At 34.2% G+C, this 19,823-nt stretch overlaps 1 protein-coding gene across 1 annotated transcript; it reads right to left on the reverse strand.

The window, feature by feature from the left end:
- Positions 1 to 14,419: 14,419 nt before the first annotated feature.
- Positions 14,420 to 16,045, reverse strand: LOC131619246 (LRR receptor-like serine/threonine-protein kinase EFR). Its single transcript, XM_058890364.1, has one exon. The coding sequence runs from the start codon at positions 16,043 to 16,045 to the stop codon at positions 14,420 to 14,422; it is 1,626 nt and encodes a 541-aa protein (XP_058746347.1).
- Between the last annotated feature and the right edge of the window lie 3,778 nt (positions 16,046 to 19,823).

Consider the following 19,823-nt stretch of genomic DNA (forward strand, 5'->3'; position numbering starts at 1 on the left):
TTTGGAAGTCAAATCTTGCAGCAAAAAACACATATTCCTCATGCTTCAGTTTCACACCACCAAAAATTCAAACCCCGAAATACCGGAAAAAAAAGCTAAAGACATTGTTCTCTTTGTGAAGATCAATTTTTCATTGGAAGAAAAGAATAGAAAGAAACACATCATTAGATAGGAATGAATCAATGACTGCTAGTAGGAGGACACATTTGCCTCCTTTCTAGCAAGGTTATGTGGTCGCATAGACAAACACCATTTTTGATATTGCTTAGAGAAAATGAGATAGACATAACTAGGTGATCTTCCTTACAATCCCACTTAGACACGATTTTGCATTAATGTAAAATCATGTTGAGTTTACAATTTTATTCCCAATCATGACAATCTCCAACAATGAATTCTAATCAATTAGTGGTGAGCAAAATGATCAAATACCTTGCATCAGAGCTAATAATATTACTACCGTTGTGCATAATACAAACTCCATTAACCATTTATTAATCTTTTTCAAATATACCCCTAATTAATACGGCTAAGATGTCTTAGAATATGGCACGTCAGAGTTAAGCATATCTATATACAAAATGTTGTATTAAATACACCACTTACTATATATAAAACCAATTTTAATGTATTTTATATTTTGTTTTAAAAACAACTTATGTGAACTTATTCATAAGTGTTTATTTTGTTCCTAAGATGAAAATAAGCTGTTTATCCAAATAGACCTAAATGTGCAAAAGGAATTCAATTATACCATAGAAATGAAAAACTAAAATAAATCTCCTTATAAAGAAACATTTTCAATAGAATGAGATAGTGGTAGCACCATGGCAAGAGCATCATGAACATAGAGTTTATTTAAAGTAAACATTAAACCCTAGTCAACTTGTAAGCTAGCTTCTATTTAAATTTTATTCACTAAATTAGCTATTCAGAGATTATCCAAAACACCTAACTTAGCATAACAGAACAACAATTGAAATTCTATAATGTTTGAAGTTGGCTCACTGACTCTCATTTTAATATTTAACTAGTTATTATAAGAGGATTTCTTATTCTACCCCAAGTTTTTCCATCATACCACGCGAAATTCTAAAAATACCTCTGAAAATCGGAAATATATTTTCAGTTCGTACCATGTTAGACATGATGGTTGGAATAGTTGGGAACTAACCGAAAATATAACTACGATTTAGAATCATAAATATATTTCTGGTTCGTGGAACAACTAAAGTAAGCGATGCCTCTTCTCCTCCCATTACAGTTTCAAACACACAAAAATAAATAATCAAAACTCAATTCCACACTAGTACAAAAAAGTTAATTTACACCCGTTTTTTATTAAATTTACATCCGTTATTTAAAATAAAAATCGGGTGTATAATCATCGGGTGAGAAATGTCTAACAAATTTACACTCGTTTAAAAACAGGTGTAAATACATTATATATTACATCCTTTTAAAATAAAAATCGGGTATAAATATGTTTTACGTTACACCATATTTTAATAAAAATCGAGAATAAATACGTTCTTAATTACACCATATTTTAATAAAAATCGGGTTTAAATACATTCTTATTTACACCCTATTTTAATAAAAATTTGGTGTAAATACGTTCTACGTTATACCCTATTTTAATAAAAATCGGGTGTAAATACGTTCTACGTTACACCCTATTTTAATAAAAATCAAGTGTAAATATGTTTTTAATTACACCATATTTTAATAAAAATAGGGTTTAAATACGTTCTTAATTACACCCTATTTTAATAAAAATCGGTGTAAATATATTCTTAGTTACACCCTTTTTAAATATAATTTACCCCTTTATGAATGAACAAATTATGTTATATTTAATTTCATTTACACCCTATTTCATATGCTACATTCCACTCTATTTTAGTTATCACAGTCATAATATTTCAAAATACTATAAAATCATACACATAAAAATCATATTTCATGTACTAAGTCATAATATTTTTTATATCTACCAAAAAGTATACAAAATCATATTTTTGTACTAAGATGTCATAAGTTTACTTCCATTATTTATTTCATTTTCAGTAGGGCACATAGTATCAGAAATTGAGACCGATTCAAACTGTAAATCAGGTTCAGAATGCACAATTGCATCAGAAGGTTCAAGTCTGTTCTCCTGCAGTAAACTTCCACTAGCTGCAATTTCATTGTTCGTGATTTGTTCGACTGGGGGCTGCATTTTGTGTTTTTTTGTAACATTCCCCAACTCAGCCTGTGTAACAATCTTCTTTTTCTGACTCAATGCTGTCAGCTCTGCTTCTTTGACCTGAAATTTTTTGCTATATCAAACCTATCAGTAGAAAAGAGACAAGACCTCAAAAATGACTTAACCAGAACGACTCCACTGTGTACACTTCCTAAGTTGCCATATTAAACTACTGTTATGCCAATGTCTGCCACAATGATAGTAAGCTATCATTTTAATATGAGATAAGGTGATTTTAGACTCAAAACCCAAATTATAATGGATGAGAAGTAATTCCTAATTGAGAATCAGAGATATATTTTTCTACATGCTTCCACACGTAAAGAACATAACTAGAAGAAAAAAAACCTACATTCGCAATCAAGTCAGCTTCATTCTCAAGCAAGACACAAGTGATAACTATATCAAATTCTCTCTCAAATGTACGTTGATTGCATTCCTTCAACAACCACTACCAATGTCATATAAAAAATTAGAGTCAATCCTTATTATTCTTCAAGGGTGTAACAAACATAACAAAATGAAGTGATATTTTTGAAAAGTGATGCAAGAACCGAATCAACAATTCTAATTACAAAACCAAACCAATAATCTTCGTTAGTCCAAGTAAACAATGCTATCATTGCAACCTTTTCCTGTAATTGTGGTTCCATTCAAGATATTTGTTAGTCCACAAGAAACGTGATTGTCGTAGTTCAATGGTGGACTTCCATATCCGCAGCAAGCCATAATTGTTCAAACCCTGTAATCAAATAGTCACAAATTTAACACTAGCAAAATTTTGATGAGGCAATGATGAAATTTTGCTAGTTAGACTTATCATGTTTTGAGGAGTTTACAATGAGGTCATATTTTATGGTAAAGATATTAACATATGTAACATTTACATCTAGATACTGGTCCTGCAATTTAGTACAAAAGTCTTGTAGTTGTAGATTAAAGGCTTTAGTAGCTTGATTGTATGCACGAAGACATCTTTGTTCATTGAGCTTTGGCAGATCATTGCCAAATGTAGCAACATACTGAGCCAAACATCCTAGCAGACCCGTGTTATGTATCCAAAAATTCCTAGCCCCGCTGTCATCCAGTTGTGGTAGTTAAAATTCATAAACTAAGAGTAATGAGCTAAATACCTTAATTTCTTTTACTTTCTGTAATGTTGGTATCTCATATTGGTAAAATGTGCAAGAAAGTCTCCAAATCTTATGTCATTTCTCATATTGGCCAAAATATCCAATGTCACGTCAACCTAAGAAGGAGTGCAAAGCATAACATAAGTATATTGAATGAAGTTGGTTGCTGCTAGAAAAATGGAACAATAATCTATCTTTCTAGTAAGACGAAAACGGAACATCTAACATGCCTCTAAATTAAGCACCACAAAATTAAACAACCCAAACACAACTATTAACAAAGCAAATTTCCACCAGAACAGACCAGAAAAGAAACATAAACAAAAGACTCCAATAAACATATACCACTCTAAAACAGACCCAAATAAACCAAGAACACCAAACCAAACAAAATAATACACTTCTCATATTGGCCGAAATATCTAATGTGTGTCATGTATACAGGCACATTCCGGGATAATATTATTTGAACTGAAGCAGAAACCCATTTTAAGGGTTCAGTCTTTCTTTCATGTTTCAAAAAATGGAGAGTTTCAGGGAACTTAGGATTTTTAATTGAGATTTGATTATAATGATATTTTTAATTTAAACTCGTTTTTAAAAAATAGGGGGTATATTTTCACATGATAATGCTTAAAATGACACTTTATTTACAAAAGTGCCACTGCATTTTTCATTTACACCCGTTTTTAATATATTAGGTGTAAATTTTTAAATTATATTGTACTTTTTGTGCTAGTGTCATTTTCACCAAATCAACCACATTTGCAACCGAAGTTATTAGAAATCATCAAGCATCACTCTATCAAGCACCCAACCACAATCAATCAAGGAAAATTAACCACAATCAATCAAGTAAGTTGGTTTTGAACTTTTTAGAGTTTATGTAAAATCCACTCAAATGTGTGTTTTAGGTTATAATTTAGGATTTTATAGTTTGTTATCAATATTAGAAAGGTGTTGGCACTGTCATTTTCATGATAAATGGCATTGTTTTGAGCTCATTTGTGGGGGGCGGGGGGGAAGCCATTACCGTTCCTCTAAAATCGCAGCAGGAATCGTAAAAGCAGTTCCGATTGTCGTCAAGAACAAAATCGCAAGTGCATTTCTCATTTTAGGTTTTTGTTTGTATATGTTTTCAACTTTGTTTTGAACATTGGTCCTTAAGTTAACATTTTTTTCGTGCTTCTACATGAGCAATGATTGATAGAGCATCTCGATTGAGGTACGACAAGGTTGCATAACATGCTTATTGTAACACCCCCAAATCTATACTACTAAAATAAAGCATACATTTGCATAAATAAGAGTAAATAAGCATGCATCATATGAGGGCACTACACACAATTACCAACAATAACAATTTAACATGCTATGGTCACATTCAAGCAACACTGAATTAAGGATTCAAAACGAACATGCAGAACCACAACGAAATATTTATCTCATCTAGAAAATGGTAAACTCGGATGATTCCCATACATCATCTGCAACAGCCCGGGCCCCTCGCAAGGAAATCCCAACACTGCTACTGTCATACCCCAAAATTTGCCTTCCATATTCCATTCCCAATGATTCAAAGTTCAAGATTCAAATCCAAAGCTTTGCTCCCTCAATGGTCCAGGTAACCCACAGTCAACTGGTTTGACCTAAAAGTCGACCATAATCAAAGCACAATCAAAAACTCTCAATTTTGGGTCAACATAAAGTGAATAAGTGTATAACCATCATTTGATCAAAGATTGATCATGATTCCACTAATAGAAACTCAGAGATGAACAAAAACAAAAAACGTTCAAATTAGGGTTTCTTAGGAGAAAGTCAACCCAACTTTGACTGGGCATAACTTTCACATGGAACATCAAAAATTCCCCACTCAAAGCCTATCTTGAAGGAAATTGGATCCTCTACAACTTTGTCTCTCACAATCCAAGGCTAGAAATGATTCATTTGAGAGGTACAATGCAAAGGATTACAAGTCATTTTCAGGCATCCTCCAATAACAGTTTTTTGTTAAAGAGGATATGATCAAGATAAAAACCCCAAATGAAAAATATGTTCCAAAGTGGCTTATAGAGGACCACTTGAGGTTTCCAAAAAGTCTTAGAACTCCCTCATAGCTTAAAAATTGAGTGAGATATGCTTGGTCAAAGTTGGGCAAAATTTGGAGGCAAAATGTGAATGAAAGGGGTTCAAAATGGAATTTCTTGCAAGTGGACCTATATTTTTATAACTTAATCTTGGTCCACAAGCTATCCAAGCTAGTAAATCTATTTTTCACAAATTATAGTATTTTTATTTGATTTATATGATTTTTTATTCATTTAAGTAATGGTTTAAAGTTATATGAATCAAAGAAAATCAAATAATTAGATGTAGACTTCAAAATAACCAATTCCAATCAATATTTATTGCATATTTGCAATACAAATTCGTGCATAAAAAGATTGGGAAGGGAAGGAGAAATAATATTCCAATTTTAGAAAGATTTTGTTGAAAATCTCAATCAAATATCAATCACATGAATTATGGAGATTGGGTTTAGTTTTTTAACCTAATTCACTCTTCTATAAGTAGTGAATAGAGAGCATAGGACTAGGGGACGAGATTCTGGGCAGTGGGCATATGCAAGAACAAAAAATATCTATCAAGAACTTGTTTTCGAGTTTTGAGAATTAAGCAGTTGCAAGAGGATCTAAGGATTGCAAAACGTTCCTTGAAGGACTCTGAAGGTGTTTGGATCATCACGCTGCATCAACACACCCAGATAACCTCCATATAAGCCCAGGTAAGTCGTATATAAACCAAGGTCGATTGCGTTCATTCAAGCATCTTCTATGTATTTGGTCTGCATATTATGTTTTATCTTGTTGTGGTGAACGTTTCTGGGCAAAAATATTAATGTTTAAGTGATGAAATCACGAACCACCATTGTTGGCCGTTAGGGTTGTAAGGACTTGCAATTAGGGCTTTTTGCTAGGCATAAAATTAGACCAAATCGATTACATGGCCGAGTTCGTATGATCCAGACGAGTAAGGGGAGGGTATCGTGAAATATTTATACGTATCCAGGTGGTAATCGCTATTTTTCAGGCATACATGCTACTAAACAATTCGCAGCAAATTCGTAGAAAAACTTCTTAGGAAGTTGCAGGTTCTTTTGGGACGATGATGATGTGTCATCATGGTGTTGGCTGGTTTGAAAATTCGCGCGCATTCCTATATGGCTTTACTTTGTTTTTTTTAATATATTGATTGTGTTTCTTGAAAGAATGAATGAGGTAGCAGAGAGGGTAAGGGGCGCGTGCGTTTATGCTTAGGGTCCAGGGTTCGATCCCTGGCCCTTTTCTTGTTTGTTCTCCAATTTGTCCCCAATGATTCCATGCGCCTGCACCTCCGTGGCTTATTGTAAACCCTCAAAGATCTGACCATGGAATCACCACTAACCCAGATCTAACGTTCATCAATTGGTCCCTATACCATGAGTCTTCAAATCTGCCACACTAGATCTAAAACCCTAATTAACTTACTTATTTTAATTAATTTAAATATTTTGGTTAAATCCTTTTAATATTTATTTGTATAATAATGATTTATTTTTTTAAATAAATTAATATATAATATGAATATTAAATTTTTAATTTATTGATTCGTTCCGATTAAATCCATTAATCGTGATGGGCAATAATAATTTTAATTAAAATGTTTATTTAATTAAAATGCAATTAAATCATATTTGGTTAAATGGTTGCAACTATTTTATTAGTTGTGATGATTAACCTTTTCTCTTTCTAACTTCAAATTCGTTATTCTTTTTAATCGAATCAATCGATAACGAGGGGTAACGATACAAACTAATTATTAAAAATTTATAAAAAATATCCTAATTCGTTATTAGTAATAATCAAATCAATTGATTAAAATTGGTAACGGTGCAATTTCAAATCTAATAACTATGACGATCGAATCTATTGATCGTTGCGGTTAATAGCGCAAAATTAAATCAGGGTTGTACGCCCAAACCTCAAAACACTTTTCAAACCTTTCAAAACCTCAATATCAAGCTACGGATTTTCATCCTTATTCAAAACTACGATAGGCCATTCAAAAAGCCTTCAAACCGTTCAAATCAAATTCTAAGGGGTACAATCCTGTCCCCGAACTACGTTGATTCTGATTCTCCATAAGGAGATACGTAGGCACTTGGATAACCAAGGCGAGTCCCCTTCCCTCTAAATCTCAGTTTTTCCTGATTCGTTCCCTTTAATTATTTAACCCTCGAAAGCATAAACCTTACCTTAATACTCTTAGCCATAAAACTGTTGACTTTAGATTCAAAGCCATAGGAAAGGGTTGAGGGTGCCTAACACCTTCCCTCGACCTGAATATAGTATCTTACCCTGATCTCTTAATTGCATAGGTTTCCTATTCGCCTTGGTAGAATAGGTGGTGACTCTAATCTTTAATTTTTAGGGCAGGTTGCTACAGCTACCTCACGATCTTCTTTACTCCCCTTTCTAGTAAATTTTTTTCCTTTCGTGGGAATCGAACCATGTACCCTGGGGTTCAGGTACATGTTCAATCCATTCTCACTACCAATTGAGTTACTAGCTCAATTGGTAGTGATAATGGATTGAACATTTACCTGAACCCCAGGGCAAATGGTTCGATTCCCACGAAAGCCAAAAAATTTACTAGAGAAGGGGGTAAAGAAGATTGTAAGGTAATAGTTTCGGGATTGTCTTGCGAGGGACCCGGGCTATTACAAAAAAATATGAACTTCTCTACCCCCTCTCTAGTAGAGTTTTTGCTTTTCGTGGGAATAGAGCCCTGTACCCTGGGGTTCAAGTACATGTTTATTCTATTTCCACTACCAACTCACAATATCACAATATCTTGGCTCAAGGCCACACATCAAAATATAACATATCCAAATAGGAAATACATATGAGTAAAACAATATCTCATAACAACAATTTAAAGATAATAAACCCAAAATCTCAAGTGTTACATTGACTAGAGCACGATATGACTACCTAGTCAAGACACACTACAAGAGATCTAAACCTCCAAGCTAAGCCTCCTCCGAAGCACCACTATCTTCGGTTCCTGAGCGATGTCGCATAAAACATCATTCCAACAGAAGGGTGAGAGTTCATATTATCAAAAAAATATGTCAAAATAAGCAATGCATAGCATGCATATATAAAATTTCATCACACTTTGCATAATCATATAAATAGCATTTCTCAAGTCTATATCACATAGTCAAATATGCAACCAAGCTCAACATAGCATCCGCACAACCATTCACAAATCACATCATCATATAACATCCACACGATCATATGTATGTGACGCGACATCAACATAATGCAACTCATGCAAGTGGTACCAACTCTGTTATCCTTTCCGGACATACCAAGTCCATCTCCCAAACAGATAACCTGCAAAAGAATGTTCTCTAAGCTTTCAAGCCCCCTCTCTGAGCTTGGGACAAGTCACTAGTCCCCACGAGAACAAGAACTCATTGCCTCTTGACACAAATGATGTATGTGCAACTCAACAACAACATATGAAAATTAAGACCATCTCTCAATCTTAATAATATACACATACCACAATAATCCAATTCATATGAATTATTCACCAAATGTTGCACAACATGCATCAAATAATCATTCTCAACAAGGAGTATCCAAATATAATATATTCATTGCACACATCATGAATCATATACAATACAACATACCAGCATCATATTATTCATAACTCATCAAGCCATACACGCACATACATATAATTACATATTATTCACACAACAACATTATAGTTAAGTCATCGAGTGCTAACGATTCTAGTTCTATCACAAAGATAATTACATTAGCTTCCTAATGCTTCAAACGACATGTAAACAGAATTACAGATCAAAAGTTATGAATTTCAGATTTTTTTTTGCAAAACAGGGCATATTCGCCTGACAAAGGAAATGGCTCACTTGACGCTCTATTACAGAAACATGGTCACCAAAAATCTCCTCTCTTCCGCTGAAGGCTCACAAGCGAACGTTCCCCCGACGGCTCGCACCAGAACCAGAAAAATCTTTGTGTTTTTCAGCAACTCCAACAGTATCCCAATCCGATTTTCATATCTTATAGGTTCTAAATACATCAAATTAACACCAGATTTCATTATACAACAACAACCTAATGTATTGATCACTATGGGCACTAAACTTAACACATGATTTCACCTATTTAATTATCAAATCCAAGCTTTATGTTAAAACTCTAACTATCTAAAACCCCATAAATTGAAACACCCAATTCTAAACATGTAACATATTCATTGCATAGAATCACATAGAATCATAACAATGGGAAGTCAAACCCTTACCTTGAATAATCTCCTTCTTCTATTACCAAACTTCTTCTTTTTCCATTCTCTTCCTTTCATCTCTTCTTTCTCTCCGAAATGATGTAAGCTCGTTCTCTAAGCTTTCAAGCCCCCTCTCTAAGATTGGGATAAGTCACTAGTCTCTGCGAGAACTAGCACCCATTGCCTCTTGACACAAATTATGCATGTGCAACTCAACAACAACATATGTAAATTAAGACCATCTCTTAATCTTAAGAATATACGCATACCACAATAATCCAACTCATATGAATTATTCACCAAAAGTTGCACAACATGCATCAAATAATCATTCTCAACAAGGAGCGTCCAAATAGCATATATTCATTGCACACATCATGAATCATATACAATACAACATATCAGCATCATATTATTCGCAACTCATGAAGTCATACACGCATGCACATACACATAATTACATGTTATTCACACAACAACATCATAATTAAGTCAGTGAGTGCTAAAGATTCTAGTTCTATCACAAAGAAAATTACATTACCTTCCTAATGTTTTGAATGACACGTAGAAAATGGCCCGCACGACGCTCTGTTACAGAAACATGGTCACAAAAAATCTCCTCTCGCCCGCTGGTCTCGCCCAACGAAGCCAAACGCTCGCCTGGCGGCTCACTCCAGAACCAGAAAAATCTGTGCATTTTTCAGAACCTCCAACACTATCCCAATATGATTTTCACATGTTATAGGTTCTAAATGCACCAAATTAACACCATATTCCATTACACAACAACAACCTAATGTATTGATCATTATGGGCACTAAACCTAACACATGATTTCACCTATTTAATCATCAAATCCAAGTTTTATGTTAAAACTCTATCTATCCAAAACTCCATAAATTGGAACACCCAATTCTAAACATGTATCATATTCTTTGCATAGAATCACATAGAATCATAACAATGGGAAGACAAACCCTTACCTTGAATAATCTCTTTCTTCTTCTAGTACCAAACGTCCTCTTTTTCCCTTCTCTTCCTTTCTTCTCTTATTACTCTCCAAAATGTCATTCTATTCTTAATACACTAAAACCCTAACTTAGTATTATGTTATTTTGGGCTTAACCCACCAAAACCACTATTTAGGCCCAACTAGTTGTATTTCTCAAATAACTAAATTAACATAAATAGCACAAATACACACATAATTAAATAATTATTATACCACATAATAATTAAATCAATCAATAATTAATAAAACACCAAATAAAATAATTAATAAAATAGCTAGTAAAATCAGGATGTCACACTTATGTGCAAAGAGAAAAGATTCAGGCAACCCAGCCTCCTCCTATCTCAAGACATGACGTATCGGATGCACCTCCTACAGCTTTAGCCTTTGGTGTTGCTGCTTCTACTCTACTAATTTGTCCTTCCGTATCAAGCAGGATTCTCAAATTCATTTGACTTTGCCCCTCGTCCTCCTGTAGACGCACGTCTGCACTGAGTGCATATGAGGCGGGAGAGGCGTCCAATGCTCAGGCGACATCAGAGGCCCAGTCACAACCTCCATCATATCCGCAGATGACACTTGAGGCGGCTCCTGAATAATACCAGATTCTTGAGCGTGCACCTGCACAGTATCCACCTGCGGTAACTCAGGCTTTTATAGGAGGACCGTATGATTTATCCCTTCTTCCTCTTTACCCTGACCATGTTGCTAGACATAACTGGGACAGACATGTATGAATTTGGAATTTTGATTTCTATTACATTTTGAATTATGAGTTTTGAATTTTGATTTGTTTATTAAAACCGTCTAAATGTTTATGCAGGAGCATGATACGCTTAAGGTCATTAACCATGGACGAAAGATTAGTAGAATCGTACCCCCTATTGAGCCATGGTTTGATGAGCTTTTATAGCTTACAAGGTTAAAAGATTTGGCCCAGTATGGATACAGCATGGTCAATTGGGGTATGAATAACGCTTTCGTTGAGAGGTGGCACCGTGAGACGACGTCGTTTCATCTACCACATGGTGAGATGACGATCACACTCGAGGGTGACAGACCGACTTATTATCCGCCATACCCAGTAGTATTTGATGATGATTTTGTATTTTGGTTATAGTTTTTTATGTATTTCTTCCAATTGTCTTGGATGTATGAATTGTACAGGATTTTGTATTTAATGCGAAACAATGAGGAAAAATTGACATTTCTCTGCCTAAATTGTTTCTACTATTGGTAACATTAAAATCGAAAAATATGTTACCGGTGTAAAATCGCAAACATACTTCCGATTTTCCATCAATTTTAACGAAAACATGTGCACACCAAAAATATACTTTATGTTTTAGAAGGGCATTTTAGAAATTGCATGATGTCTTTTTTTGGGCATGGGGTGGAATAAGAAATTTCCTACTATAAAATCATCTTACAAATTCTTTAAAAAGAAAAATTAAAATAAAATTAACTCACAAAAACAAATTCATAGTCTCACGAAATCAAATAGCTTGACGTTGGCTCATTAACTCTCATATCAATATCTATCTATTTATTTTAAAATCATCTCACAATCTCTTTAAAAATAAAAACAAATCTAACTCACAAAAAATAAACTCATAATAATTTAAATAAAAACAAAACTAACTCGCAAAAATTAAATTCATAATTTAAATAAAAACATAGCTAACTCACGAAAAAATTTAAAAAAAATACATAATCAGTTACGTAATATATAACTTTCTCTCTCTATTTGACTCTTCACTACCATACTTACCTTTCTTTCTCTCTCTATCTCTCCGATAACAATGGCGTCTCCGATAACCGTCGACGATACTATATGGTTGAAGTGTTTTGGCTTGTTACCGTTTAACCCAAAAGATAAATCGCTGGTTTATTACTTTCCCGAGCATTACGACAAATCCAAAATATTCAAATCCTCTTCCAAGAAATCGGATAAAGTCGCCCTTCTTTTCAAAACTCGTTCCATATCATACGAGGTTGATTCCGAAACTCAAGAAATGGTTGGGAAAATTCGCCTCAAACCAGTTGCAAAACCACCACAGGTTTTTCCTACATTTGATATCCCTAAAGAAGCGCTTAATGTAACACCCTTTTCTAATCCCAAATATAACATATATATCTCACAGAGTAATCATGCATAAGGAAAAGGACGCCACATGTTGATTTCCATAAAATGAAAATCCCAAAATAACACGCATTTAACATTCATAATATGCAAAGATCATATTGTAACACAATAATGTAAATCTCATGCTTTCATACTTTATGCATAAACGCTTGCGGAAAACAAAAGAATTGCTATCACATAAATTCAATGAACATGTCCCATACCATATTCATCTACCAAATCAAAGTAACATTACTATCCATGCTACTTGAATTCACAAATCTAGGCTACAAGGCCTTTAAAACAACATATATATGATCTCAAACAAATACATTTGAATATTCAACAAACATAGGAAATAGCAATATCCAAACATAAGCATAAGTCAACAAAATCCCCCAAGTGTTACATGACTAGAGCATATGACTCGCTACCTAATCAAATAACAAAACTCAGAGCTCTTCGACTAAGCCACGAATAAGCAACTACTCGTTTGAACCTGCACGTTACCAACAAAAGGCAACATTCAAGCAAAAGGGTGAGAATTCAAATTATCATAGAAAATAAAATAATGGGAAATGCAACATAAAACAAACATACATTGCATAATTCATCACTCTTCATAAAACATGCTTCTATAATCATACATCCAAGTTAACATGTTTCATCATTAAACAACCAAGTTCCATCATTCAAGTAAGTATATCCAATTACCAATTCATCAATTGTAATCCACTAATGAAATGTCATCAAGTATACAATTATCACACCAAATTCCTTATTATGCAACACTTATCACATAATTAATCCACGCCAATCATATTGCAAAATCACACATAACACAACTCACACCAACACGTGCGACTCAAGTGTGATTCTATGCAATATGCATGTGGATCCCATCCGTTATCATTTTCAGTCATGCCGATTGTCTTTCCTCCAAAGACTAGATAACCACCTCAAAAGCCTTGTTCCGCGTTAATCTTTCAAATCTCATTCGGCACTAGATTTGGGACAAGTAAATAACCTTCAAGAGATTACCCAACATTTCCACTTTCAAAGACTCATGCTTCTGTACGTGTGCAACAAAACAAGACTCATGCATTTAAGACGATCCTCCTATCTCTTAAACTACACAATCAAATCTTTACCACTTTGCACAACATTACAAAACACGACATTCAATCCAATCTCAAACACCAATTAGTATCTAGTAATCAATCACCCAATTCACGGTTATTATATCACATAATACATTCTAGGAATATTGATCATGCGCAATTCATCCATAACATACATATATAATTACATGTTATTCTCAATTAACATCATAATTAAATTAAACAACAGCAATTCAATCCTATACTATCATATAGAACATCACAATAGCTTCCTAACGCTTCAAACGGCGCATAAAAAGGAGTTACGGATCAAAAGATACATCATTTCAAAGTTTGAAAAAGTTTTGTAAAACAGGGTCCGCTCAACGACCACCAAGCGGGCTTAATGAAATAAAAAATTCAACAACCCCGCTTCAAGCGGCGATAGGCAGAAGCTAAATGATTATTAGAGACATTTAGCTTACCAATATTTTTTAACATACCCACTTCTCTTGGTAAGCTACCACTCAAAGAGTTATGTGACAAGTCCAATAAATTTGTTAAAGACGAATGACTAAAAACCTCTAAAGGGATGGTTCCTCGAAGCTTATTCTGCGAAAGATCTAGATATTGTAACTTTTGACAGTTACCTATGCTTGGAGGAATATTTCCTTCAAACATATTAAGATGTAAATCCAATTTATACAACTGAGTAAGATTACCTATAGAGGATGGTATATCTCCTGACAGCTTGTTTCCGTTCAAATCTAACATCTGCATATTTTGGAACTTCCCAAAAGTTGTTGGAATATTTCCTTCAAATTTGTTACCTACCATGCTCAAGAGAGTTAAGCCAACTAAACCTCCTAACTCAGCAGGAATTTGTCCTGATATCATATTAACCCCAAGATATAGTTGCTTAAGCTCAGTGGATAAATTGCCTATAGAATTTGGTAGAATGCCTCCAAAATTATTGGTGGCCATAGAAAACGCATTTAACATGCTACAGTTTGTCAAAGATTTTAAAAACTCCAAATCCTTAGTTGAATTGTCACCTAAATTGTTGTCTTCCAAATTCAAAAAAGATAAATTTTTTAGCCTACCTAAACTTGGAACTTGTCCCTCAAAATAATTTCTACTGATATCAAACAATATAATGTTAGACGCATTTATTATGGAAGTGGCAATTGAACCGGAAAATTCATTTCCTGAAATAGCAAAATGTTGGAGATTGGGGAGGGTGTTGAACATGTTTAGTGGAAGAGATCCATGAAAGCTATTCTCTGGCATGGAAAGCATGGTAAGTGATGATATGTTGTAAAGATAAGAAGGAACCATACCAGACAATTTGTTCCCACCCAAAAGTAAAACTGACAAGTTTTTAAGGTGACATATTTCTTGTGGAATATCTCCTTGTATGTGGTTATAAGTAAAGGAAAAGCCCCTTAAGCTTGAGAGATTCCCTATAAATGAAGAGATTCTTCCGGTTAAGTTGTTTTTCCAAACTTCTAATGTTCTGAGTTTTTTCAAAGAGCCAATTTCGATTGGTATTTTACCAATGAGATTGTTCTTACCCAAGGATAACCATTCAAGATTGGAGCAATATGTCAAGTTTGTAGGAATTTGACCTGCAAATGAGTTATTGGTGAGACGAAGTTGCTGCAATTGTAGCAACTTACCTAACTCCTGTGGAATTTCTCCAGAGAAGCTGTTGTTTCTTAGGTAGAGAATTTTCAGAAAAGTGAGATTGCCAACATAGGGAGATAAAGATCCATGTAATTCAGATCCATCTAAGTTCAACTCAATAACTCTTTGATGCATGGGGCTGCATGTGATTCCATACCACTTGCAGAAGTGGATGGAAGAATTCAAAGATTCAAGAGTTCTATATGGATCAATGGATATTGATTCTTTGAATTTGAGCAATGCTAAATAATCTGTTTGGTTTTGTAATATCACTGCCACAATTTTGTTAGGACTAAAGCACATTAAACATAAGGTTAAGAGAAAAAGAAGATGAAGGTGTAAAAGAGAAAAAGACTTCATTTGAATTAGAAAGAAAGATGGTTTATGCTATTTAGTTTTTGTCTGTGTTGGATAGTTATGGGAGAGTAAAGAGGAAGCATGCATTTAAATATTAGTGGCAAGAGCTATGATTGAATGCGAATTTATTTATTTTTTATTAAATTGTTTGTTGACTCTCTGAACTGGTGAAGGGTATTTTCGGTATTGAAAAAGTGTCCATCAAGAAAATTACACGAGTTAATAAAAATATAAGTCAAGAGAGTAAGAGTCTCTTTGGTAAGACAAAAAAAAGAGCTTTTAGCTTTTAGCTTTTCAGCTCGTATTAATAAAAAAGCTTTGTTTGGTAACTCTATTTTAGCTTTTAGCTTGTAGCTTTTTTACTAGCTTTTAGCTTTTTTTTCAAAAGCTAATTGAAGTAGCTTTTGAGCTTGTAGCTTTTAGCTTGTGAGTTTTTCTTCCATTAATACCCTTATTATTTTAACTAAAATATATTATTACCCTCATTAATTAAAATGTCATTAATGTCATTTTGTATCTATCAGCTAATAAAACAGCTAATTTACCAAACAATCACATTAGCTTATCAGCTACCAGCTACCAGCTACCAGCTATCAGCTACCAGCTAAAAGCTATCAGCTACAAACTAAAAGCTATCAGCTAGTTTTACCAAACAGAGCCTAACACTCGAGTAGTATTGTATGTTGGTGAATTCTTATCTTACCCGACTCAAAAAGTTAGGTAAAGTTACATTCAATGTGAAATGTCTTGGAAACAATTAAAAAGTATACTATTTAATAATTAATTAAATAAGATAAAACTAAATAATGAAATGTGATTGGTGGAAGGTACACTACCCAACTTTTTATGATGGGTAGAGAAGTTGTCCCCTTGGATGTTTCTTAATTTAAGAATTTTTGTAAGCAGTAGAACCTTTTTGTAAGCAGTAACGGGCTGGCTCCGCTTAGCGAGCCTTCTTTATTTTTGAAAACAAACAGCATCCGCTTAGCGGCCTCGCGTCCGCTTTGCGGACGTGTGATTATGCAGAAGAACACAACAACGTTCAGAACTGCGAAATCACACACCCACCACTCCAAATCACTTCCAAACATCAATAAACATCAAATACAACTAGTATTCGTCATTATTGAGCAACATATATCATCAAAATCATGTTTAATCATGTAAATCCATAGAATATAGCATAGAAATTAGGGTTCATACATTTTCATGGAATTGCAAAGATTGAAGAGATTCACACAAACACATACATTATCCAATCATAGATTCCACAATAAAGGGAAACATTCAAACAAAAGGGTGTGAATTCAAATTATCATAGAAAATATAATAATGGAAAGTGCAACATAAAACAAGCATACATTTCACAATTCATCACTCTTCATAAAAGATGCTTCTATAATCATACATCCAAGTTAACATGTTTCATCATTAAACAACCAAGTTCCATCATTCAAGTAAGTATATCCAATTACCAATTCAACAATTGTAATCCACTAATAAAATGCCATCAAGTATACAATTATCACTCAAAATTCCATATTATGCATCACATATCACATAATTAATCCACGCCAATCATATTGAAAAATTACACAAAACACAATTCACACCGACACGTGTGACTCAAGTTTGACTCTATGCAATATGCATGTGGATCCCATATGTTATCATTTCCGGTCATGCCGATTGTCTTTCCTCCATAGACTAGATAACCACCTCAAAAGCCTCGTTCCGTGTTAAGCTTTCAAATCTCATTCGGCACTAGATGTGGGATAAGTAAATAACCTTCATGAGATTACCCAACATTGCGACTTTCAAAGACTCATGCTTGTGTACGTGTGCAACAAAACAAGACTCATGCATTTAAGACGATTCTTCTATCTCTTAAACTACACAATCACATCTTTACCACTTTGCACAACATTACACATCACGACATTCAATCCTACCTTAAACACCAATTATCAGCTAGTAATCAATCACCCAATTCATCGGCTATCATATCACATAATACATTCCATGAATATTCATCATGCACAATTCATCCATAACATACATATATAATTACATGTTATTCTCAATTAACAAAATTAAGTTAAACAATTGCAATTCAATCCTATACTATCATATAAAACATCACAATAGCTTCCTAAAACTTCAAACGACGCATAAATAGGAGTTACGGATCAAAAGATACATCATTTCAAAATTTGAAAAAGTTTTGTAAAACAGGGTCCGCTCAGCGACCATTAAGCGGGCTTATAGAAATAAAAAATTCAACAACCACTACGCCAAAATTAAGCTACTAAAGCGCAGCTACTAAAGCGCTTTTACATAAAAGCGCTCTCGTAGGTTTCGCTAAAAACAAAATTAATAAACAAAGGGAAAATGATGAAAAAAGCACTCTGGTAGGGGGGGGGGTATGAGAGCGCTTCTGAAAAGCGCTCTGGTAGGGGGGTGTATGAGAGCGCTTTTAAAAAGCGCTTTGGTAAGGGGGGGTATGAGAGCGCTTTTCAAAAGCGCTTTGGTAAGGGGGGCTATGAGAGCGCTTTTCAAAGCGCTGCTATAGGGGGGTTTAATGAGAGCGCTTTTTAGTCAAAAGCGCTGGTATAGACCAGGCTATGAGAGCGCTTTTCAGAAGCGCTTTAGTAGCCTTTATTACTAAAAATTAAAACCAAAAACACGCGTTACTGTTTCTCACTTTCTCTCTTTCGTTTTCTGTTCTAGAACCCTTCCGTCCACCACTGTTCTTCATCCACTGCACGCGAACCCTTCCGTCCACCACCATCAGCCACCACCGTCGGCGTCCCTCCGTCGGCTTCTCCTCCGTCACTCGTTTTCTCCACCGCCGGTGAGTTTTAGGCGTCACTTATTTTAATTTTCAGTGAAAATTTTATTTGGTATCAAAGATTGAACTTCTGCCTGCAACTTGTTTGATGAAATGCCTGAAAGAAATGATTTGAGTTGATAATTGTTGAAATGATTTGAGTTGTATAGCTACTGTTTTCAAGGTTGTTTATTTTCATTTTATTAGTTACAATTGTGAGAGCCATTTGATTCTTCTTCAGCCAAAGTGTTGCTGTGGGAGATAACACTCGGAACTGCGTATTTCTTGGGGCTCAAACGAACTTACAAGCTCGCTCTCAAGATTCAACGGAAACTCGTTATCCCTAAGTACCCGAAAACCCGTCGATTTCTTCACAGGTTCGTTTCTTCTCATTTTTCATCAACTTTTCGGTTATGGGTTATGTGATATTGTTGTCGAGATTCTTGATTCTCTTGCGAAATGATTGTTTCGTTGTGATTTTTGCTGAATAGAACTTCTTGAGGTTAAATATTATTAGTTTTTGATTATTAGTTTTTGATTCTCTTGCTGAATAGACAAGTCTGTATACAAATTTATTGTCATATTTCTTCATAGCTAAATACTATACAGCAATGTACCAGCTCCTTTGAATTATTTTGTACTCAAACTTAAAAAACAGACAAACTAACATATGTAATGCCAATTTTGCTTCTGAATTAAGGACTTGTTGATTCATGAATCTTTGAATCTTTGAATTGGTCATCTTAGCAAGATTCATATATTATTCAATTGTATTAAGTATCTAAGGTAGTAGTAATGTATTCTATTATACGATGACTTATGATTGTCTCTTTGTATCTGCAGAATCTGAATCTCTAAAAGAAAATTGCTTAACCTTGTTCCCAATATATCACCACTCTTCTTTCTCCTTAGTTCAGGTTTGTGCTCTTAACTATACTTAAGTATACTTAA

The sequence above is a fragment of the Vicia villosa genome, linkage group LG7 (assembly GCF_029867415.1).
Source record: "Vicia villosa cultivar HV-30 ecotype Madison, WI linkage group LG7, Vvil1.0, whole genome shotgun sequence".
Classification (NCBI taxonomy): Eukaryota; Viridiplantae; Streptophyta; class Magnoliopsida; order Fabales; family Fabaceae; genus Vicia; species Vicia villosa.

Excerpts from the sequence above, each read along its gene's own strand:
- LOC131619246 (XM_058890364.1), bottom strand. The coding sequence starts at position 16,045 with ATGAAGTCTTTTTCTCTTTTACACCTTCATCTTCTTTTTCTCTTAACC.